At 40.2% G+C, this 25,325-nt stretch overlaps 1 protein-coding gene across 5 annotated transcripts in view; it reads right to left on the bottom strand.

Annotated features, from left to right (window-relative positions):
• gabrb3 (gamma-aminobutyric acid type A receptor subunit beta3) overlaps nucleotides 1–25,164 on the bottom strand; it is a 46,208-nt gene extending 21,044 nt beyond the window's left edge. For 2 of the 5 annotated variants that reach the window (XM_061077764.1, XM_061077766.1), the window contains exons 1-3: nucleotides 4,023–4,072; nucleotides 3,843–3,934; nucleotides 3,676–3,743 (exon numbers count right to left, since the gene is read on the bottom strand). In XM_061077764.1, the coding sequence (XP_060933747.1) occupies nucleotides 3,676–3,743; nucleotides 3,843–3,934; nucleotides 4,023–4,039 (177 nt within the window). In that variant the 5' untranslated portion in view covers nucleotides 4,040–4,072. Of the gene's footprint in view, nucleotides 1–3,675; nucleotides 3,744–3,842; nucleotides 3,935–4,022; nucleotides 4,073–5,565; nucleotides 5,614–25,069 lie in introns of those variants that run through there. The other 3 variants (XM_061077762.1, XM_061077765.1, XM_061077763.1) reach the window with 3 other exon arrangements.
• Nucleotides 25,165–25,325: the final 161 nt, after the last annotated feature.

Below are 25,325 nucleotides of genomic sequence, written 5' to 3'. Positions count from 1 at the left end.
AAAGTTTATGTATATGTAGAATTAGATTTACCTACAATTCTGTTGGTACAAAATCTATTTTATAAAAAGTCTGAGGGTTTGAAATAAACTGTAAAACCAAGTAAGTTGAAAACACTCAAAATGTTGGAAGTAAATGATTACTTATGACTATTTAAGTAGTGGTAATGTTTTATAAGAATAATATGAATTTAAAATATTTTTTATTCTTTAAATAAATTACTTGCATTTCCAAATATTTTTAATTTCTCTCAACTTGAATAAATTACTTGTAATGAGATTTACTATTGTAAATTACCAAAGACATATGTGGTGTATATATAAATCTTACTACATACATAAATAGTATATACCACAATTGAAAATTCATCAAGGGCAAAAACACACATCCAACATAACTTTTACTTAAGTCAGATACTAATCTCTCTGACTCCATGAAGGAGTCGACACAGAATATGATCAGTTTACTGAAGCCTCATTGCCAATGAATAACAGGCAGCTAATGATCGCTTTATGTTCTTTTCCTCCATTTAAGTGATTGGCAAACCACCAAAAAGCAAGCAACAGATCGATATGTGGATTGACAGAGTGATGGGTGCAGGTTGCTGTTGTTATATGATTTGTTTATGTTTTACCGTTTCTGATAAAGAATGATTCCAGGTCATTTTCAGGTTCTCAACAACTGAAATAGTATGAATTTGCTTGAGTGGTTGTAAATTTACTTCGGCAGCCTGCCCAAACATAATCAATATATGGAAACCCGGCGGTGACGGCAGAGTAAATGCCTCAAATAACATCTTGTCACAAAACAATGTATCTTATAAGGTACAAAGAGTTCCCAGCAATTTAATATTCATTATTTTCAATCACTATGTTGGGATGACCCCTTTTAAACACACAAATCCATCTGCAACCTTGAGCTCTCGTGAACAAAATGTGAAGAAAAGCCACAAACGCTCTCTGGAGGAAGACACAACAGGACAAAATAATGTTCAGGATAAACTGCTTCTGTTCAGGGTACTTTGATGCTCAGAGTACTCTGTTATATGTGAATCATGCCTCCAGGCTTTAATAAAATTATGGAAGAACTGAGGTGAGGTCAGTTTGTTTCCTACAATCAACATGTAGGAGGAGCCTGAGCAGAGATCCTGCAGGTTCCTGTGTGTTTGTCACTGGAAAGCTAGTGACTCTTTTAGAATCCCTCATGAACATAATGTAATCAGCTCCTCGTGTCCAATCATTCATATCATGAGTAAATCATTTTTAGCACATGCTGACTGGAAGTCTGCATTTTCCAGAGATGTCCAGTTCCTCCAGCCTGATGAAGAGCTGTACCATTAACAAAACCATTAACACGGTCTGATATGATCACCACTGAGGCAGCCAAGTGCTTTCATACAGTATGATGGCACAGACAGAAACTCTCCAGTTAAAAGCAGGTGTGGTTTCTAATAGGGAAATTAAGTTTGGCCCGTTAAGTGCTGAAATTTAGTTAAGTGATTATGGATTTCTGTGTGTATTTTTAAATGACATTATAGAAGTCATGTTAAATGATCAGATTTTGAAGCAAACTGAGGAGTCCATTAATCCGAATCTAAAGCCAGTTATTGTATTTCAGGGATCTTCAAAGTCTAAAACTGCCCCACCCCGAGATGAAATTTCGACAAATGCATTAAAAGTATGCTGAATAAGCAGCTAGCTATTCCTGTTTGAAATTAACCCACTGATGTTCATGCGGCTGTCACTGCTTCACTGTAATACTGGAGAAAATTAAAACATGATAATTTTCAGCCTAGTTCCTGACTTCTGAGAAGCCTTTTTTTCCAAGGTTACAAGGGGGTTTCGGGTTAGACATTTATTCACGATGGACATAGAAGATGTGATGGATATGGAAGTGTAAGTCACATTGAATCTATAAAAGATTATTCAGAGTTATGACTTCTAGAAGGAGCATGAATTTTGATGAAAATCTCATCCCACCTCTCTCCGTGCTCGACTGCATTTATTTTAGTAACTTCGGATTTGATCATTTAAGAAGTCCACTCACAAAATCCAAATTGTGCTGAAAATTAAAAGCTCTTAACCTTCATCCTACTGTTGTGACAATAAAATAAACCTGAGCTGCGGGTTTTAATACAACCATAATATTTGACTGACGGTTACTCCAGCATCTAACTCATTTCCAAAATATGAATCTGAGTTGTCACTGGAGGGAAGTGTTAAGCGTCTCTGTGGTTCTCACTGTCTCTGCTGCTGCGTAGAGATGCATTAAAATGCACTGCGGGTACATTTCATCACACACACTTGTCAGGACAGCATGTCAGTGGCTATTTCCTCTTGGTACCATGTGATCAGGCATCAAGCTCTGTCAGCAGTTCAGACTCATGATAGATGGCATACAGGCATTAAACTGTAGAACCCATGGTGTGCCAACCCCCACTCTGCACGCACATACGGAAACACACACATGCACAGTTCCTTTATAGGACATAGCACTGACCTCTAATCATTGAGGATACTCTAACCCTGACCTTAGCCATAACCAATTTGTGCCAAACCCTCAACTTTTCCTCAAGTCCCAACTTACCCCTTAACTAGTACCGCAGATATGACCTCTTGCCTGATAAGGACCAAGCTTTGGTTCCCATGAGGACCACTGGTCCTGATGAGGACCACTGGTATCTACTAGAAACGTCCCCAGTGAAATAACAGAAATGTGTCCTCCTCTGAAGGTCTGACATGTTTTCTATGTTTGAAAGGAGAAGATATGTCCACAGGACTTCCGTGACCTTATCTTTAAACAGGACTATTAGGGCGGCTATCACTGGTAGCCGCACAGCCAATGAACCAGGATGTAAAACCACACAACTCTCTGAATCTGAAGACCAAACCACTCTAGGCAATACAAAAACTTTATAAAATATAATATATAACTTGTCTTTGTTTTTAGGTTGTGTATATTAATTAGTTGTATACTATTGGATATAGATACGCTAACATTTGCTTAGTCACCCTAAGATGGTTTATAAAGCATTGCTTTAATAATGGTTAATACATTATGTATTAATGGGTTATAGATCAATTATTAGCTATTCACAAGATTCAGTTTTGATTTGCCAGTTTGTGACATTTCATTGTGGCTACTGTTGTTATATTTCTAAGCGGGTACCATTTGCAGAGGCTTATGAATTTCCATGGCTTCATTATTACTTCAAAATTTACGATTTTCATAAGAACAACTTTAGGGGTTGGCGAGTGCTTGCTCTAATGGGTTGTTAGATCACTTAGCTTCTGGATGGATCATTGGAGCCTGCTAATGACTGACCACCATATGCTGACATAAGAAACCCTTGATTTACAAATGCATTTATAAATATGTTTTATTCAAGACACAGTTAAGATCCGCCAAAGCTTTTTCACAAACTAAGAAATGGCAAATAATGACTGATGTATCAAATTATTAACCAACGATTAATGACACAATTGGTTACATTTTATAAACCATTCGTGAAGGGTGTGATAAAGAAAATGGTGCAGTCGATTCCAGTGAACTAAATCACCATATACACCCAAAACTAAGTGAATTGTATCTACTGAAAGTAAAATTAGTCCAGTAATATCGACTAAACAACTACACTTTACTCAAAAAATGTGAAAAGAGATTTTCATCAAACTTACCATGTTGACCTCTGACACCATGTCTATACTGGCCACGTCTATACTCATGCCCACAGCCACCGGTGCACCTTAGGAAAAACAAGCAGAGTAAAGTTACTGATGGACTCTAATGAAGCAGTAGAGTTGATGGACACCACGCAGAGAAGATGAGGGTGTCAGGGACATACCTCCAAAGTCCGGCCGGAGACGAATATCATATCCTTTCAGCAGTTTGTCCACAGTCTCTTTGACAAAAGACATGTTCCCTCGTTCGTTGACGCTGCAAGAGAAGAGAACATCGGGGACGGTGAGTGTCTCTGCAGGAGGAGAGGCTGCCGTCGGTCCGGTGCGATGCCCCCGACACTCACCTCTGGGCACCGCACATCAGCGCCACGACCAGCGGCACAGAGAGCACGTCAAAGAGCCCTGTTCTGTGGCTGCACCACATCCCTCCGGAGCTGTGCGCGGACCGAGGGCTGCTGCTCAATGGGAGGAAGCCACGGTGCTCACACTCTGCTCCGTGCAATCAGGGGAGACTTCTTCCACATCATGTCACCCCTCAACCGTCTATGCCCTCAACCCGCCTTACCAGGAGGCGGAGGCGCGCTGACTTTGATGTCAGAAGTGTTCATCTCCGCCTGTGGAGTCTCACTCAGGCTGCTCTGCGTCCCCATCCCCATCCTCCTCCTCCTCCTCCTCCTGTCTGTCTGTCTGACTGACTGACTGCCTGACTGCCTGACTGACTGACTGTTTGTCGGTCTGCCAGCAGCTCACACCACACTGGGTTTTCTCAAATAATCCGTTATAACCACAGGAATCCACAAGTCCGATTTCCAGAGGGGCCGCGTGCGTAAAAATACACTTTCTATCGTCGCCCAGTTTCAGAACAATCGTCCCAACAGGGAAGCTCCTCGGCTCCGGATCACCTCTGAGTTTGGAAAATGACTCTTCATATGCTCGAGGCTTTCCCGGTAACGATGTATGAGTTTATTAAAGAGACTGTCCTGATCTGACACACACAGCAGGAGCGTGTATAATGTGCAGAGGCCGGGGCAGGATGGACTGGAGCCCCCCCCACACAACTGTTTTTTTCTGCACTCTCACTGCCTATAGGAAAATAACTGCCATTATCTTAGAGCAGGACTATTTGACATTTGAACATATATAAAAACATTCTTCCTCTTAAAGGGATAGTTCCTGTGTGGTTGCACGTGGCTCCATGGCTAGGAGAATATAAGAGGACACCGTTTTGAGTCCAATTTGAATGTCACGGCTTCCAGACACTTGGATGACACTACAGGAGCAGTATGGAGGCTTTTTTTTTTAATTTTTAATTTTACGTTTGAAGAGGTGGTCACCATTTACTTCAATTGTATTAGATTTGGCTGCGACACTGTTCACTCTTGAATCTCCTAAAGTGTCTCAAACACTTCACCCACCAGCAGCATAGTGGTGGGTAGATTATGAGTTTTCATTTTTGGGTGAACCATCCCTTTAAGCCACTTTTCCAATGGTCAACAAATCCACCAGCACCTGCAACCAGCCAACATCTGGCCATTTTCTGCAAAGGGAATAAATTGAATCGGCATTCATACCCACTCAAATGACTCAGCAGAAAACGGATTAGTCTGGTATTAGCTTGTGGTGGCTACTGTTAGCTAGCATTAGCCAGATTATCATTATCCTGTAATAGACCACAGTATCTGCTGATGAGCAATATTTAGATCAGTATTTGGTTCGACATTTTACATGTTTTCTCGTTTCTACAGGAGTCCAGGTGTGGTGTGGAAGTGTAAGTTTTTTCTACTGTTTAATAAGAAAATAAATCATGGTATTCTGCTGCATTGACTCACTCAAATCACTCGAGACATTTTTCTTTTATTCTTTTCCTCAAGAAACAGACATTCTTACCTCGTATCATAGATGGCATACAGCTTTTTGTTCCCATCAACAGCATTCCTGTAAACCCACAAAAAAAGCAAGACATTATTTTCTGCTGACTGTCAATGTTTCTCTGACCTCTTCTATGTCTCTGCTGGAGATTTGTTTCAGAATCCAATCATAAATCACAGGAAAACAGGAAACAGAAAAGGCGTGCACAGTCAAAATCAATAATGGTGCAGCAGCTTCACAAACATCACTTTTTTTAAAGTTGAAGAAAATAATTTACTCAGTTGGAAGTGAGTTTACAGTGGCCCTGGTGGATGTGAATGCATAAATGTTTGAGAGTTGAGTTTTGTCTGTGCTGCTGGCAGACTCGTGTGTCATTTAGTCTTTTAAAAAAAAATCAGGGCTTGTTTTGTTTTCAGGTATGTGTCCTACTTAAGACAATGCTGTAGTAGGTCGACCAACAATGGAAAAATATCATAAATGAGGATATCTCAATATGGTTGACTAAGGACGCACCCATCCGTCTTTTTTGCTCCAATGTCTGAAATCAGGATAACTATACATTCAGGGATCAGAATCATGACAAATACTCCATAAATATACAATACATCGTCATTGCATTTCATGTAACACAGCGGTCCATACTTTTCGTAGACTGCCTGAGATTTGCGACTACCATCCTCTCAAAGGAAATTGATGGGAGCTTATTCACAAAAACATTGCCCCATGTTGCAAATATCCCTGTTGTGCATTAAAATGACATCACAGTCCACTCAGAGGTGACATGGATACAAATAAAAAGGTTGAGGATTATTTGCAGGGTTTATTTCAAAGTTCACCAGTTTTTTTGTTGTATTTTTAGCCTTTTGGAATAATTAGTCATGTTGGGAAACGCTGCTGGCCCTGTTTTAGTTTGAAAACTCCAGGGCTGTGTTCTAGCCTGGACGGGCAGAAACTGTGATGTGTGGAAACAATGACGTAGACACTCACTACCGCTTGCTGATTGGGTCTTTTCGGTCAATGGCAAGTGTTTTTCTAACAGCTTTTAATAAATGATAGTATGGATGTACCCTCTTGTCCCGAACCCTAGTTTGAGAACCACTGTTGTAAAATACACACACACACACTGAAGAACCACAGCTGTTTATCACTATAAAATGACTGTGATGAGTGTTGCCAAGTGAAACCAGAGTCAAGACTATAAATTGTTTGTAGTGATGTAATATATTGATAAACTATTATCATTAAAAGTTCCAAAGGGTTTTTGTTGATGTGAACATCCTTCCTTTGGTTGGCATACTACTTTATTCTTTTCTTCTCTCTCTCTCTCCATCACACCCCTCCTCCTCTCTCTCCCTCCTCGCCATCTCTCCTCAGCATCTCCCCCTCTCTCTCTCTGACCACACATCCTCCTGCTTCTCACCACACTGCTCGCTCCCCTGTTTAATTCCCACCAGTGTATTTGTACTGTACTTCGAACACTGAGTTGGATTTTTGTAGTTCCGTGTTCAACTAAAGGATGGTCAGTCAGCACCAGGGTCGTTGGGAGGACTCGGGTATTTCTCTGCCAATCTTTTAATCGACGAAAGTGAAACTAGTCCACATCTTTTTTCTTATCATTTTTCTCCACCTCCTCCTCCCTCCTTCACTGTCTCTCCAGTGTTGCGCGGATGGATGTGACGCGCTGCTGAATTGATGCCCGCTGCTGAAACAGTGCGATCTGCGTGCGAGACCTTCAGTTTCTGCTGGAGCAGCTGGGAGAAGTTTGACTGCGCATCGTCTTGTGTGGTAAGATTTGCCAACTGCGGCTCCGCGCCGGTGCGGCAATGCGCGTCGGCGGCACAGACCAGTACTGTACACTGGGAGATGTAGTGGGACGTGTGGGCACCGGAGGAGAGTAAAGCTACAGGGAAGAGAATAACCCCCGAGATCTGCTGCTGGTGGAGAGACAGACTGATAGAGAATCGTGGCCGGTGGTGAGGAGAGGAGCAGAGGTACCGAAAGAGGGTGCGTTGCTTTTTTTAGGGGATGTGGGCGCGTATGAGTCGTGCACGATGCTGGTGCAGGGTGCGCACAGTCACAGCAACAACACCGAGAGGGATTCACTGTATGTGTGGAGTCCGGCTGCGGTGCAGGGAGGACTGCGGGACTTACAGGGGTGCTGGTGTGGAGGATCTCAGACAGGGGTGCAGATCCTAGATTTCATAGATGTGTGTGTGTGTGTGTGTGTGTGTGTGTGTGTGTGTGTGTGTGTGTGTGTGTGTGTGTGTGCGTGTGTGCGTGCGTGCGTGCGTGCGTGTGTGTGTGTGTGTGCGTGTGTGCGTGATGCGTTTGCACACATGCGTTATGCTTTTGTGGTGGAAAACACAGCGCACGCAGCTCAGCCTGTGTCCTGCCAGAAGTGATGAAGTTGTGGAGGAGGCAGATCAGTGGGGTTGAGGAGAGGGTCTGTACTGGGAGGGAGGAGAGGGTGTGTACTGGGAGGGAGGAGAGGGTCTGTACTGAGAGGGGGTCCAGCACAGAGAGAAAGAGAGGACCCAGTGTTTGATAGTCTGAGCTGATGAAAGGGAATTTAGTACTTTGCATGATCAGGTTTTATTTAGACGAGGAGGCCAGATGTTGTGTTTAGAAAAGTGAATGGCACTTTTGGGTGCACAGGCATTGCTGCATCTAAGTGATTGTTATAGAATTACCTTTTGTAGTAATTTGTAGTGAAAACATCTGATTTAATAACCCTGGAGTGCAGCTGAGTATTTGCCATGCCAATGATCCCTGCAATAACTTATAGTTACATTTTAGGCTACAATAATGAAAAATACAGCGTCTGTTATTTGACATTTATATAGATAGATACATTATTCTTTAGTTTGCACAGTGTAGCTGCTGGGGCAAGATATGATTGACAGAAATGTGGAGTTTTTAAATAGATAAATTCAGTCAAATCTGCTTTATTTTATAGACGTATACAGTCAGTATTGCTTGTGCTACAGTTAATGTACAATTTTGAGTGTGAGGACATCTCATTTCAGGAATGGGTGATGGAATGTGCTACAGCTTTGCAATGAGGCGTCTGTGGGTCTGTGTCTTGCTTGCGAGCATCACCTGCCGTCTGAGGTAAGGAACTGACTCAAACACTTCATAAAGGCACGTTTTGAATTATTCACCTCTGAGGAAATGTGAAACACTTTTTTAACATTCGCTCGGTTGATGAATTACGGTTTTAAAAAATGAATTCAGGTTATCTGAGGTGACACTGACTTATTTCTTATTTTAAGTTTCTTTCCCCTCATCTCCTAAATGATCATTTGCCCTCATGTGCAGCCTCTCGCAGGATGTAACTGGAACTCCCAAAGAGGCAGAATTAAACGACAACATCACCATCTTCACCCGCATCCTGGACGGACTGCTGGATGGTTATGACAACAGACTGCGCCCCGGACTGGGAGGTAAGCCCAGGTCTTATAGAAGCTTCCACACCTCTGTCACTGAGGTAATTAATGTAGTCACACATATGCTAGGTGAGAACTGATTATGGCGTCGTGGCAGTGTCTTGGACATCTCTCTCTCTATTCTAATACACAGAATACAGAAAGCTCTAAATGAGAGAGGGACGTCTCAGCGTGAAAGATTACCGTCCTCACAGAGGAGAATGCTCCGCACTGCAACATCTGCCATCTGTCCGTGTTCATCTAGTCCTCCACAAATGATCAGCTGTGTAGACCTCATCTAAGTATGAATTAATGGCACTGCGAGTGCCCGCCGAAGCACATAGGTGTGACCTTGAGAAAGCCATTACTGCTCTCAATAAAAAACAGCTCCATTGTTCTCAACAGATTCAGGCCTGTGTGGGCGAGAGCAGAAAAGTTCTCACTGATTCTGGTCAATACATTAAGTAGCCTCGAGAAAGCGTTTCTGTTCTGCAGCTCTGTTGTTTTACAGTGTTGCATAAAACTACACTCTGCCTGTATCACACTGGTCCTGCAGATGTTTGTCCCGAGCTTCAGGGGCTGCACCGATAGATTCAGGGTGTAAGATTCAAGACGGATGCATCCAGAGTGTAGCAGTGGATACAAAAGACAGTACAAATGTATAGTGTGATTACAATATATCCCATATCCATTTTATTTCTGTATTCATATGTTCTAATCTATAAATCAACACCCTTATAAAGTTCCAGCATGCATCTCGTTTCACGTCAAAACACTCCACTAGGAGTCACCAAAGTCTAATCTAATCAAAAGTCTTCTTCCAGTATTGGGACTTGAAATAACGTTAATGCTATGCAGAAGACGTCCCTTTATATCTAAAATATTATATTATTATATCTCATTGAATGGACAGAATGGACATTACATTTTTTCCCTAAAATGTTCTTCTACTAAAAGGAGAAGAATATTTAAAACAACTGTAAATCGAATATATCTCAGCCTTGAAATAGAGTATGCTAAAAAGTACATTGATTCACTAACATTCATCTGTCACATTATCTGAAGTAACAAGGTAAAATAATCTATGTCCACATTCACTGCGACTGTATAATGGATCATTGTAATTTATTCACTTCTCTATCTTACTGAACATAACATAGCTTCAGCAGGGAAAATGTGGTTGAAAATGTCTCCACATCAGCAGTGTCAGTGGTGACACAGTGCAGTATTTAATGTAAAGCATTAAAGTATCACAATCTGAGCCTGGAGGTCACATTGTGTTCAGCAATGGAAGTTTAGCTTTCAAAATTCAAGCTCAGTCAGTTTCTTAACTAATGCAAACTTGAGCTGGGGCCTGTTATGAGTAAAGATTTCACAAAAGCACCAAGGCAGGTATAAGGTGCAATGAAAACATCCCCTTCGTCTGCATTTGTTTATGATCTGTTGGTTAGTTGGTTAACTTTCACATTGCGAGATAGGACACTTTTAATATCTTGGTTGATTTCTCAGTGAATAATGAGTTAGTCTTTTTAAAACTAATCAGGCACATTTGGGGAACTGGTATCAGTCAGTGTGTGCAATGTGGTGCTGCTCGATTGACTTTCGGGGGCTGTTGGGCTTTGGCAGAGATATATTCTCTACCAAGTATCATTCTAATTTATTGTGGTATTAACTGGCTTACAGATTAAGCAGTTGGCCGACAGGCAGGCACATGCCATCTAAAGACACAGAAAACATGAGGGGGGGAAATACAAGGAAAGTGGGGAACAGATTAAAACAAATACAACTACAGACTTAACACAGTGATATTTTCTTAGGAAAACTCAAATGTAATTTACACCAATTCAATACATGAATTACATCAGTACTGTTTATGTAGCCCCCCTATCAATGGTCTAATATATTTTGAAGCCACACACTGTAGTTGCCAACAAGAGGATCAGTAGGTTTGATGCTGCTGATGCGTTACAGATATAGACACTATCACAGCGTCTCTGGGTGTCCCAAGTTCAGAACACACATTTGGCTCATTGTAATGCACTAACCAAAATAAAAAGGGCTTACTGTACTCACTCTATTTTTTACAGAAAAGGTGACGGAGATCAAAACCAACATCTTTGTTACAAGTTTCGGTCCAGTGTCTGACACTGAAATGGTGAGAACCTTCTTCTATGAAAATTAAGCCACATTTTCTGCAGCATGTGAAAGAGTAAGTTGTAACATAAAATGCATATTACGTACTTATACTGTGATGTTTTTAGATTCCTCTTTCTCCTTAAATGAGGCCCCATGAACATACTACAAAGAGAAGTGCATCATTAACATTTATGTGGCTGACCGTTAAATATATGTCGATTGTGTTATTTTATAGGAATACACTATTGACGTATTCTTCCGCCAAAGCTGGAAGGATGAGAGACTATGTTTTAAAGGCCCGATGGAGAGGCTTTCCCTGAATAATCTCCTGGCCAGTAACATCTGGACCCCCGACACCTTCTTCCTCAATGGCAAGAAATCCATCGCCCATAACATGACGACGCCCAACAAACTGCTGCGGCTCCAAGACGACGGAACGCTCCTCTACACCATGAGGTAAGCTGTTCCCAGGTTGATCTTTAATCCTGCTTCGGACAACAGTGGGATAAACTGGTCTTTGCTAATCAGACAAACTGAGTCATGAGACCTGACGAGTGCTGTTTAGAAGTGTTGCGCAATCCAATAAGAGCTGCAGAACTGACTAAAACCTCCACCAGTATGTAGCACTTCTATAACCATGGTTTTTGAAGAACCCTGGTGCACTTACAAAGCTCACACACTCATACTATACGCCTCAGTGGTGCATTGATGCGTCATCATGTTGTCCCCACACTGTATACTGGTGGTCAGAGGAACCTGAAAGGTTTGCTTCCACCCAGTACCCTGACGCAAGAAAGTGGAGGTTTCACTCCTCACATCACAGAAAACCTGAGTGACCTATTTGGCTTCTGACTGTTCCTCAACTCAGTCATAGTCTCCTTTTTGACATTACTAGTACAGTGTCTGTTTGGAATGGGCTGTTCTCTTGTCCTGTGTTAAAGCTCTGGAGCTACTTATTCCTTGTCATCAGTGATTCCTCCTCAAACAGTTCTACAATATACTGGTACCTTTTATTGCTTTATTGCTGGATGTTGTGTGCACAGCCTTTTCTAAACAGCCTCTGGTGCAGAGTGAAGGTAGACAACTGTGTGTGCATCCTACCTGGTGTATCTTCAGGGAATATATATATATATTTTTATGAATTGAAACTGAATCTGATTTAAAGTTTGCGTGTGTGGTTTATACATTAGTTTGAATGATTCTAATGAACTGCTGTTATTTTTTCCATACATTGCATGTTGGCTATTTCAGAGATCTGTTCAGCAATCGACAACATCTTTAGTCCCAGGTTCAAAACTTTTCTGTCAAATTGCTCTTTAATTCAGCTCAATATATCACATTGCAGCAAGTAAACGATCAGCCCCTGCAAAACCCGGGAATTATAATACAATTAATAATTGACAGAGATTTTGACCGGCTGTTTGACCCAGTCACCGACTGCTGCTGTAGTTTATCCGAGGACGTAGGTTAGGATTGAGGTCTCACTGCTCCGCCCCCACTGACTGCTACAGGCTGCTGGTTGCCTGTCTATCAAATCCTTATTATATTGAACAAACAGTATGTCCAAATTACACCCTTCCCTGGGCCATTAAGAATAAATATGCAGAGAAAGAAAAACAGAAACTTTTGTGGAATTAGTAGGTAAGATAAATGAGCTGCAAAAGACAGGTGTCACTTAGGGATTGAAAAGTATTATTTTTGCATATCTGTACTCTTTAATGTATATGTGGAAGCCAAATGAGAGAAAATAATACAGCCCATTCTATGGAGAGTGATATTACACCTCAGAAGGAATCATCTCATTTACATCCATTTTCAGTTCAGTGCTGGATCATCATCTTATCAGGACAATAAATCCACTAAATCAAATATTAACAAAGGAAGTTGGAGGAAATGGAGATGGCTGCAAGTCAAAAATGACTATCGATCCACCGACTTCAAAATTGCTTCAAATCTATCCATTTTCAAACACTGCAAGCCATTAGAAATGGGTTCACGATGGCCTGTTAATGCGTTTGTGTTCTGGGAACAAGGTTATTAGAGAAACATTTTATGCATGCATTACTGTGCAGTGCCCCAGCTTGTGTACCATGAAGAAATCTCTGAGAGGAAAGACGTAGTTTTGATCAAAGCAGTGCACGCCTTGCATGCAATGTATTTATAGTTTTATACAGCAGATAACGATTATTTCCTATTCATCTAAAGCATAACATGAACCAGTGTAAGGCAGTTCCCCTCTTTTGTTCCACTGGGCTATTCTTCTATGTGTCTGCAAGTTCCTTATGGGTCGTTATGATTTATTACAAAGTCAGTACCCTATACATTTGACTAATTAAAGCCATTCAGCAAGGCCCATTTACTGTAAAGTCCCTTATTGGATATTAGTCATGCTCAGGAATATTTTAGAGCTCTGTGAAGCTAGAGGACCTAGATGACCTGGATATCAGGTGGTAGATCTGCACTTAGATAATAACACTTGTTCTTATCTTAAAATAAATTCTAAATAACCGCTTCTACTCTACTTCCACTGACAAAATAAAGATATTTGTCTATAAGAACAGTTGAAGGTGCCATGTCCACATTGATTCTTATGTGTCACCAACAATCTAAAAACCAAAATGTGCAGAGGTTACAATGATTAAAAACAGAGAAAAATAGTCAATTATTACATGTGAGAAGCAATAAGTTAATCAATAATCAACTAATTATAGCCTAATGGAGACATACAACATGATCTTCAACAGGGAATCAAAGTTCCAATATACAATAGAAAACATCAGAAATGTCCCTGTTAAGCTCCACTAGGAGTTGATATATGATGAAACTCACTGAATGAACCAGTAAACTAAACGATAATGTTCCTGGTAAAAAAAAACACATTCAGTCCAGCCTCAGTATTTCTATTCTTCTTTTCACTATTTACATTTAAAGGTCAGTGTGTGTTGTTGTGTTATATATTTTCACAGCTCAGCCAGCAGGTGGCTATTCATTTACTGAAATCCCACTTCTCTGGTCCATTTCGATTTCATGTATGCAGAGTATATTTGCTTTTATCAGTGGTAGAGGACATACTGCGCTCTTTAGATTAAAGCAGCAATAGCACAATATTTACTATATATACACAAGAAAACACCCTGCATTCAAAATTGTACTTAATTTTGTCCAAATGGAAATAATTCATTATGCAGCATAATTTCTTTAAAGGTGATGTATTATTATAGTAAACGATTAGTTGATTAATCAATAAGTCGATCTGCAGAAAATAACTAGCGTTTAAATTCGATTCGATTAGTGATCAATGATGCTTCTCCAGCCAACTTGTCATACAAATCAAGATGTTTGGCTCTTCAAAGTTCTGACTATTACTATGTGTCATAAAATAAACAATTATTTCAAAAAAAGAAATCAGGTGATTTAACGATCATGGAAACATGTTTTTAAATGTTTCAACTCTGATTCTTGATTTGGTATATTTTGTTCCCCTCTAATTTCAACCTGGCATAGTTAAACTTGGGATCCTGCTACAATCTGATACAAAGTTCTGTGTTTTGAATGGAGCTTGGCTGCACAGCTGGAGATGAGTGAGTCAGCAGCAGGATTGTGCTGATGGGTCAAGTTTTTAAAAAATTCTAGGTATTATTCTACAAAAAGCCTTTACAAGGCAGTTGTATAATTTCATGTTAAGTTTTTTTTTAACCTGTCCGATACATCTAGTGGACTTAAAGTACAACATTTCCATGTGATTTCCAAATTGCAGAAGAAAAAGTAGCAGAAAGATAGTAAAGGTTATAGAGTATAAAAGTTCACCCTTAGTTTTACTTATCAGTTTCTGAAGGAGACATTTGAATGTCTTATGGTCAGTGTCACACTCCTACTGTCTTCTGGCATTACTAGGTATCTGTATACATTTTCATAGTGAAAGTAGCACTGACTGTTATGAGTGTGGCCAGCAGAGGGAAGCATTAGATAAGCTTGTTTGCCTGTGTGGAGGCTCAGCAGTTACATATCTTCACCACTGTATGGGTATGTTTGTTCTCCGTTGTGTTTTCAGTAAAACTTTATTTCAATTTCCGAATACAGGTGGCAGCCAATCTGCATAAAATAAAGAGCAAATATTTAAATGATTCTCAAGTTTCTTTTTCCGGATACAATTGTGTCATTTTTACTAAATAGGCATCACTATGGTTCCCTCTGGTGGCTCAGCTGCTCACTGTGCTGTGCTGGGAAAGTTTTAGTCAGCTGTTAAATATATGAGAAACACTGTGATTTTTATCTCTGTATACAAAACGTAGCTGAACCTACACGACAAACAAGTATTCATATAAAAAGATCTGAAGGATGAAAAGGATAATTTGTGAAAATGGTGATGGTTATGATGATGACAAATTCAATATATTTTCTGCACAACTTCTCCTTTCAGACTGACGATAGCAGCAGAATGCCCCATGCAGCTGGAGGACTTCCCAATGGACGCCCATGCTTGTCCCCTTAAATTTGGAAGCTGTGAGTAAACATGTCTCTAAGTAACTGACGCAGTGTGGGTTAAATTAAATAATGCAGGAAAGGTTACAGCGTTAATGTGTTATATGGTTGAGCTGCACATCATTGACACAAGAGCAAAGTCTTAGAGCATTTGAGGTCATCAGTGAGGGAAGTCACCTATAGGTTTGGCATGGCATCAGCTAGTGTCCTTATCCGTGCAGGGGACACGGGGACGTATGTACCGTAGTGTGTCTGACAGCCTGTGTCCCTCAGGTGCAAAGCTATTGTTGTGGCAGAGCAGGAGATAGCCATGTAGACACGGAAACACTGCTCCTGATTAAACCATTAATCATCGTGTCAGGGCCGCTCCCCTGCATCCTTCACTGCCTCAGCTACATTTAATGGGAAATATTTGAAACACACACACTTCTACACAAACCATTTACCACCAAGGTAAGATTTAGAAATCCAATCCCACACCTCCCACATGCTCAGCTAAACCACTCTGGTGGCTTGTGCCCAGCCCTCTAAGCTAGTTAGGTTTCCTCCCACAGCTCCAGCGGTACAAAAATATCTGATGAGCTCCTGTCATGTAAGCTTAAGATTAGCATTTAAGGTTTCCCCTGCCGCTGACATATGTAGGGTTGGCTCCGGCCTCTCTGGACTCACAGGCAGCACGCCGCATGTGTCATGACATTAAGCCATTCCCACGCCCCCTTTGGTCACCTCCAGCCCGAGCTGATGGTGTTAATCAGACACCGTGACCATGTTGTACCTGACACCGAGCGCTCCTTGTCCATTAACTTATCTGGAAGGTCAGAAAGACAGAACCTGCCTGCAGTCTTCACCTGGTTTCCCGTACATACAGAGACGTAGATCACAGTTAGGTGAGAAACTTCAGTTCAACTGTATTTATACAATTGTTTACAGCTACATCACACACACTTAACAGGTGAATAAAGGAAAAACACAAAGTGCATTTCCATCTGTTTATATGCACATTTTCAATTCATGAAAAAAGCCAGAGAAAAACCAACATGAAGGTTAGTAAAGGAAGGGTTGGTAAGCAACATGCTGTAAAGTGCAATGAAAAGAGACTTACCAAATAGATACTGACGGAACATATGGACATGAATGCAAATTGATTTCCATTTTCTTTATGAACACACTTATATACTATATAAACCAGTAGAAAGTTTCTGAATTTTCTCCCCAGCTGTCATTCAAATGTACATTACTCAATGTATCAGTGTTGCTGAAATTAAATCACAAAAAAATAAACCATTTTAAAAACAAGGATTCATTCATCTTTTTGTTGAAATAAATGTAACCTAAATTTTGAACTCATCCAGGAACCTAACGTATTCATAAAAAATGTTTACACAATGGAAATGAAAGAACAATTAATGCCGCAAAAGTTCATATGAATGTGTTACACTTGCTTTGCCTTCATTATTCATTATAAACAGTGAGGTTCTGGTCACTGGGCTGCTCTTCATCATGTGATTCCTGATACACACTACAACTTCCTGCAGGACAGTATTATCTTCATGCATCGGAAGGTGTAGTAATAAGTTAAATAAGAATACTTCTCAACATTGTAACACTTAAGATCATTTACTTGGCTTAAACTGCTGATTTACGATAAATTTAAATAGTAATAAATATATTAATAAACTAGAAACTAGTGTCCCCTTATGAAACTGCATTTAAATTCACTGGTCCAGATTTTTATGTGGATCTAACCCAAATTGTTCATGCTCATGAATATGAGTCCTCAAAACATTATTTTTTCATTAAGATCCATTCATTATTCCCTGAGAAGTCAATGCAAACATAGAATTTCGCAATGTTAACGAAAGTGAAAAAAATCAGTGTGCAAGTCTGCAGCTCCAGAAAAGTAGGAGTTTTAACTAATCCTGATAACAAACTAACCAACAATACAAATAACCTCATGGAGATAATACATGTAAATATCCAAAATATGTACTATAGTATGAAAAGTCCTTCAAAAAGTGTTTTTATGACGTGAATGTGAATATTCTCTCTTCTCTCCATCTGCAGTGGAGGTGAGTTGGTTGCTTACGGAAGAATAAGAAGCACTTTGTCGACCAGACAACTTTGAAATCCTAACGTGTAAAAATACATCCCATGTAGGGTTATAAACTGGAGAAGTTACAGTGGTGCAGTATATCCTGTTTTCTCCGACTCCATTAACCCTAGCTAATCCTCTGACCTAATGGACAGCACTCACCCCCGAGCTGGAGGCTTTCAGAGCTTCGGTAGACCTGCCCTTTGCCGTTGTGTTAATCACCTCTCATGGACTGAGCTCGTTCTCTGCTACATGATTATTCCACCGGAGCTCCAAACTGAAACCAACTATATCCGTGGTTCAATTAAGAGGAATAAAAATGGATATAGTGTTTCACTGAGATGAAAAACAATTTTGCTGATATTAAGTATTGGTCAAGCTAAAGTATACCTAGCCAGGTCTATAAGGTTTAACTGATTAAGGGGGGAAAAAAGTGACTTCATAACAAAACAAATATGGAGGCGGGGCCGTCCTTGGCAGCTGGTTGCACATCTGTGTGCAGTGTGTGGCACCGAAAAACAAAATTAAGAGAAAGAACTGTCACGACAGAAGAGATGTAATCAGCATAGCTTAAACATTTTTGCTACATGATCTGGAGGTAAGCCGAAATAGTTTAAAATAAATGCTTTGTTGGTACATAACATCTGGTAAATGAAACCTAAACCCTAATTGGTTATTGTATGTTTCCGCTCAATAGTCATTTGCTGTTCCTGTCACAGGACTTCAGGTCAAAATCAGGGAGCCCGGATCCATTTGGTAACATTATGTCTGTAAATCCCTCACACTACAGGAGCATTTCAGTAGATTCATAAAGTCAGTTTATCATTTGATTGTGTTGTTATAGAGTTGTTTTGTGAGCTGGTAGCTTCCAAGCTAACGTTAACCGTCTTGTGGTTGTAGCTTCGTGTGCAGATATGAGAGTGATTTTCATCTAATTCTCAACAACAAAGAGAATGTAAATATTTTGCAAAATAAAATATCAAAATATCAAACCGACTGATAATACTGGGAAGGATTTATGAAGGGCAGGAGTTGGTTAGTTTATTTATTTATTTAGTTAAATGCTCAATTTCTGGATAGCTTCTTAATATATTTATATATAAATGTTATTGCTGTATTTACTGTACAATTATATTTAACATAGGTATCTTCATATTTGAATTTACCTTTAATTTCCCTACAGGCTAACTTATAATGTATAATCAATATGCTAATTATGCACCTTCAATGATACAGCATATTTTCTGTCAGATTATCATATTTAACCACAAGGCTTTTCAAATCAGGGACTGTCCCTGAATGTCAGTGGAACAACCTGCAGCACTTCCTGTGTACAGCACAGGTGTCATGTAAAGTCTCACTGTGTTTCTGTAAGTGTGACGTCCTGATTATAAATCAAAGTTTTAGTTGGTACAGGCTAACGTTAGGAAGAACAGATGCTCAACACTTTCAGACACATGCAGCTGCTGATATGTGAGCTGAGGTCTGAGACAGACCCAATGAATTTAGCTATAGTTTAAGACTTTTTAAATATTGATATAAGTGATAGTAGAAAAGTGGTTAAAAGGTTACTTTGGACATTGATGACGACTGTAAAAAATGATTAACCTGCATTTTGCTTGCTTCGCCTTCCTGCTTAACAGCAGGTCAACAATTCACCCAAATGAATTGAGAATCAGTTCTAAGATGTGACCTCAAAGTTCATCCCCAGACCCGTCACAGCAATGTCAGCCCATCGTTGTCTGTGAGAACAAATGCAACATGTTAAACAATTAACAGTGCAATGTCAAAGCTAGAATCAAGGTTCTTTTAGGAGAAGGACGTAAAGGTCGAAAAAAATCGAACCGTACACGTGTCCTGTAGAATGCTTTTGCTATGTTCATGTGACAAAGAGATTGTGTGTGTGAGTGAGTCTTCATCCTAAAAACATTACACAGGCGCTCATACCAACACTGAACCAGGTAGCCTCGTTTCAAGATGAACTTATAAAATTGTTAAACAGTGTTTTGTGAAATTAGGTCAATCATTTCTTTAATTTATATATGTCCAATGGAGCTATGTTATTAAAGGGATAGTTTGTAACACATGCTTATTCATTTTTATTCCAAGAGATGAAGGAATAAGCAACTCTGTTGATGTTTGACCTCAACAGCCAAACAAATACACCTCTCTCTTCAGTTCTCCATCATAAACCAAGGCAGTGACTGGCCCATTGGAGAAATACAGCAGAATTCACTAAGAGGAGGTGAACGGGGTCAGACCGAGCCTCAGTGTTTGTTTCACGTTAACAAAGAAAGGGATGTGTACACATACGTTTTTCTTTTCAGTACGCACTCAAGAAACAGACGGCAACAGTTTGGTACGTCTCTCATCACTGTGAGCTATACATATATGAAGTTGAACCCAGCTGCTGCGGCTCAGCAACCTAGCTTGGTTAAGCATAAAGACTGGAAATGAAAAAACAACTGGCCCGGCTCAGTCTAAAGATAGAAATCCAGCTACCAGCATGTCTAAAGCTCACAAATCCACATGCTACAGGTCATTTGTTTTATCTTAACATAATATTTGGGAACTTTACAAACAGGGGTTTGGCAGTTCAGTTTGAGCTCTTGTCTCATGTCAATATTGAAAGAAATTTTACTCTCATACGAATCAACTACCTGGGTAAATAAAGGTGATATTGATATTTAAAATCAACCAAAAACAACAGAATGCAGTCTTTAAAGAAAATAATGTCTAGTTTAATACATAATGCATCTTTTTTGCTTTTATACATAAGGTGTAGTCATGAGGGAGCTCCCTGAAGTGATTTGGGGGTTTAATGGTGATATAGTTGTGATGTATATTTATTTCTTATTTATATGTCACAATAATTTAGGTTTGCTCTCAACGCTCGAGATGTGAGTTTGCTCCCTAACAAAATTTTTTAAATTCCATAGCTGATCTCAGTCAGTTGTACAAAGACGTGTTTGAGACAATGAGGAGTGTCTTTGAGACAATAATCCACAGACTGGTTGGCTGGGGTCAATCTAAATTGCTGTGAAGTCTTCTAACACCACAGTTGCTGGATTAAGGCAATGCTGTTAGATTGGACACTGCAGTGCAGTACAACTGAGAGAGACACACACAGATTTAGTGCAGCTACAGTACAGCGTGTGCAGTTTGTGCGTCACTGTGAGCAAGTGGGGCATTTTTTTGCATGTGTTTGCTGGTCTTCAGAATGAACGTGAATGAATGAACAAATGTTTTTATTCAGAGTGTATCTGAAATCCATCTGTATATTGAAGCAGAAGATCTTCATCCTGCCGGTGTACTAGCAACCTCGTCTAAAAAGTTTCCTCATGACCCTGTGAGCAAACCTCGAATCTGTCAAAATGTGCCAACCTTCACACATAAGATCATGCCATTAGTGACATCTGCGAATTGTGGTTCACTCAGAGTGATTACATCAGATCCAAACACCAGCTCTTAACAGTGACACCAACTTAATCTCTGTGTATTGAAGCAAAGTGGGTGAAAGGTCAAGTATTGTATCACAGCCATACAACATCTTTTAGCAACATCTGAGAAGATGGAGGAGAATAGAATACAACCAACCTAGGAATGATTTAGAATATTTGTGGGGAACAATGTAAGAGAAGTTCTTATCATGCTGGAGAATTAGTAATTAGAGGAAACAAAGGTTTAAAACACGTTATTATACAGTGCCTGAACAGAACCAGACCAAATCTATTCTTCAGGAATAAGGCTGATGATGATTTATCTGATAGTTTTTGGTCAATAAAGTCCAAAAGAGACCAAAACCAACAATCAGTTTATCAAACAAACGAGTGTAGCCAAAATCGTTTGTGACCACACAACAGTTGCACTGTGTGACTAAATATATATGTGTTATAATGTCCACCGAGGTTAAGTTATTTTGTCAGTGGTGTTTGTCAGACTTGAAAAATGAACTTATGGCTGTGTTCAGTATCCCCCACTCATTCACTACCCCCTACTCACTAGAGAACTTCTGTAGAGGACTCTATGATTTCATCTGCATCAGAATGCTTTGGGACATTTATATACTTATACTTAAAATGTTTATTTTTCTCTTATTATGAATACTTATGCACGTTGAATTATGATGTTTAAATGTAGAAATAAACTTGCCTGCTGCAGTTTGTGCTGTGATCTGCTGCTCAGCTCTTGTTACATATTTTAGAGCCACAACTCTTGTGCAGATATAAAACATAACAACAAAACTACGCCATCAGAAATATTAGGGAGGTGCGCTAAAACAGACAGTGAAATTGCCAGCAAATATAAAGCTGTCTGTCCTCACGGTGATTCATATTTTTCTGCTGAGAATAAGAAAGAGTCTAATTGCCAGAGAGAAGAAGCTGAGACATGCTGCCCTCCATCCTTTCATTTCTCTGCCATTTTTTTCCTGACATCTCTGCAAGCGCAATGCATGATGGTATATATTGCTTGCTTAGTGACCATCAGTTTTACACTACATATCACGATGCATTGTGGGATACAATGAGTCCACTATATAGGGTATAAAAATGTCATTCAACGTTCATACAGCAATACATCACTCACTGTATATTTAGTGAGTGATGTCGGACACAGCCTTTGACTTTTGGAGAGGATTTGATGCAAGTTGTTTTCACCTTCTTTAACATTGTGAGAGAGCGCAGCATTTGACATTTTTGTGAATTTTCACAGATGTAGTGCAGAGATCTTGACTGAAAATAGACACGTGGAAAGTGCAAATACCGCTTGGTGTGGATATGGATAATGACCTGGATGTATCTTAGTTCAATACAAGTGGAAAATTGGTTTGATTTTTTACGCACCATCGGATGTAGAAATAGATGACCTGTGAGAGTTTATGTTCTCGAGTTCAGAGGTGGAACCCGCAGCTGTAAACTAACATGACTATAAATGTAACCCTTAGAAAATTTCATTCACATAACATGTCATTTGTAAAACTCATCTTTTCCTCAGAGGAAGCAACAACAAAAGCTCACAGCGAACATGAACATAATAAACTGAACATGCACCGAGGCTGGAGGGCATTAACTTGGATTTTATTACTTGTTGCCACTGCTGTCTAAACGTGTGTGGATGCAACATAGTCAGTGTGTATTTTTGTTTTGACAAAGAATTTTTTTTGTGTACATCAGGAGCAACTTCAGGGTGTTGATCATGAGCACTTTGACACACAAACACTTCACTGAAGAGTTGATATACGAAACCTGGAACTGGAACATCAACCTTACTTCTCCATCTACTGCCACACATGTGGCTCCTATCTGAGGCACAGTTAAAGACAGTGATTTCAGTGGCTGTTATTAATGGTCCATATTTCAGTATGGGACCTATTTACACTGAATCATTCTCTTTACATTAAATGTCCATATACTCTAACTACATATTACAACAATATTATTCTTTTTGCACAGAGCCACAACAAATATTGACATATGAACATCTTGTGGTTAATTTGTAATAGCTACTGTACAGCCTCGTGTTCCTTTCAAAATATCTACATGTTTAATGTTGATAAAAATGAAGATTATCTTATTAATCAATTGCTATTTCTTTTGAGAATAAAGTCAGATTGGTGCATCCTCATAAATAACATTTTAATAACATTTTGCACTTTTTAAAAGCCATAGGTCAGCTGTTGGCTGCCATGGGTATTAATGAAGATGAATTAATCTGCACCACTTTAACATATATGCATCCATTATCTATACCACTTATCCTTTGAGTGTCTCAGGGGAACAGGAGCCAATCCCAGCTGACATTGGGCGAGAGGTGGGGTACACCGTGTACAGGTCGCCAGCGAATCATAGAGCCAGCATGCAGAGACAAACCACCATTCACACTCACACCTACAGACAAATTAGCAGTAAGAGTTTCCCAGTCTGCAAGTCTTTAAACTGGCCTAACCTGAGAAAATTTATGCAAACACGGGGAATCGAACCAAGAGCAAAAGTGCTAACCACTGTGCCCCTGTGCCACCCTTATCCGCTCATATCAAAAGATAAATTAAGAGATTAAAATACTAATTTAAACACATATTTAACAGCAGGCTTTAGATAAATATTAAATGTTCTAATTTGTGTTAATCTGTCTGTGTTGTTTTGTCAGATGCTTATCCAGTGTCAGAGGTGGTCTACACGTGGACACAGGGAGCTGCCAAATCGGTGGTGGTTGCCGAGGAAGGGTCTCGGCTCAATCAGTACCATCTGATTGGTCAGACTGCAGGGACGGAGGACATCTACACCAGCCGAGGTACAGTGAAGTGAGACTGACTGCAAAGGACCAGACCTCAGAATATGGATGATGTATCCCTAAGTGTCATACACATAACTATTTCCTTTATGTTGTTTCATCCCGAACATTCTCTCCTCTTCAACACCAGGCTCAAACAGTGGCTTCAGGCCGCTGCAGGGATTTTTAAGTCCCTGCTTCCACCCCATTTTTCAGCTCTGTGTTATTACAGCGTTTCCCAACCAAAGATGTTGTGAGAAGAAAATGTTTTCAAATCAAGCGGGATAGAGACAATGAATGAATCACAAGGATTTCAGAATGCCTCCCACACATAGCCAGCTGTCTCTGGGATGCCAAGAGAGGATAGTTGCTGGGGGGGTGGGCAAAAAAAAAAATCACTTATCCATGGTCTGAGCCATTGGGTCTGTAGGGTTAATCCGTACGCAGGCCCATCAGTTGTGCTTTTACTGAGTGACGTCATAGCTCAGGGAGTGGCTGCTCCAGCGGAGACATGGATAGAAGGGGGGGGGGGGCAAGCGGCATCTGCTTAATTCTGTTATGTAAAGAAGTATGATAATACATTTATGATGCGTGTTGGGATTGACTTTATTACATGGGAGGTGTTCATATAGCTGTACTTTATGCTGTGTTGCTTTATCCTGCCTGAGAAAGATGGTGTTGACAGTGGATAATGTAACATTGTCCGTTCAGTATTTCTACGCAGCGGGAGAGTTCTGAGCTCATGCTGTTGAAACATCCCGACTCCAAACGCTTAACGACTTCAGATTAGCACATAGGTTGCTAACTCTCTCCCCACCCATCAGAGTTCAGACCAGTTAAAGAGGGTGACACACAGAGCCTGCACGGCCTTAATTAGCGTTGCTAATCTGAGGTGCAAACCCTCTTTAACGAGCCAAGAATAGCTCTGCAAAGTGCTCACAGGGGGCGAGGCTGACCTTTGACCCCACAGGTTAAGACGAAGCGGATGGAAACACAGACACGGGAATTGAATTGATGATAGGCAAACCTTGTAATTTCATTACATTACACACATCAGCGCTTTCAGATCAATATAGAAAGCGGCAAAGCTCAACAGATGGTTTCGATCTGTACTCACCAGTTGACCAACATCGCTGCATTGTTGTCTGCTATGAATGGCAGTTCCCCACAGGCACTCCCAAAACTGAGCAGTAAAATAATCCACAACCGCATTTTTTCACGCCTCAGAGATTTCCATCCACTTTGAAGCCCAGCAGGCGGTCAGATCAGAGTGGGGTTTGCCTGGTCGTGCCACCACAGTGCAGGGCTGCTGGATAGTAGTCCTTGGAGCAAAGGCGACACAGGTGTCCTTTTCATTAAGGACATGTTGCATG

This window comes from Limanda limanda, chromosome 9 (assembly GCF_963576545.1).
Source record: "Limanda limanda chromosome 9, fLimLim1.1, whole genome shotgun sequence".
In the NCBI taxonomy this organism is placed as follows: domain Eukaryota; kingdom Metazoa; phylum Chordata; class Actinopteri; order Pleuronectiformes; family Pleuronectidae; genus Limanda; species Limanda limanda.
This window is presented reverse-complemented; position numbering and strand designations above follow the sequence as displayed.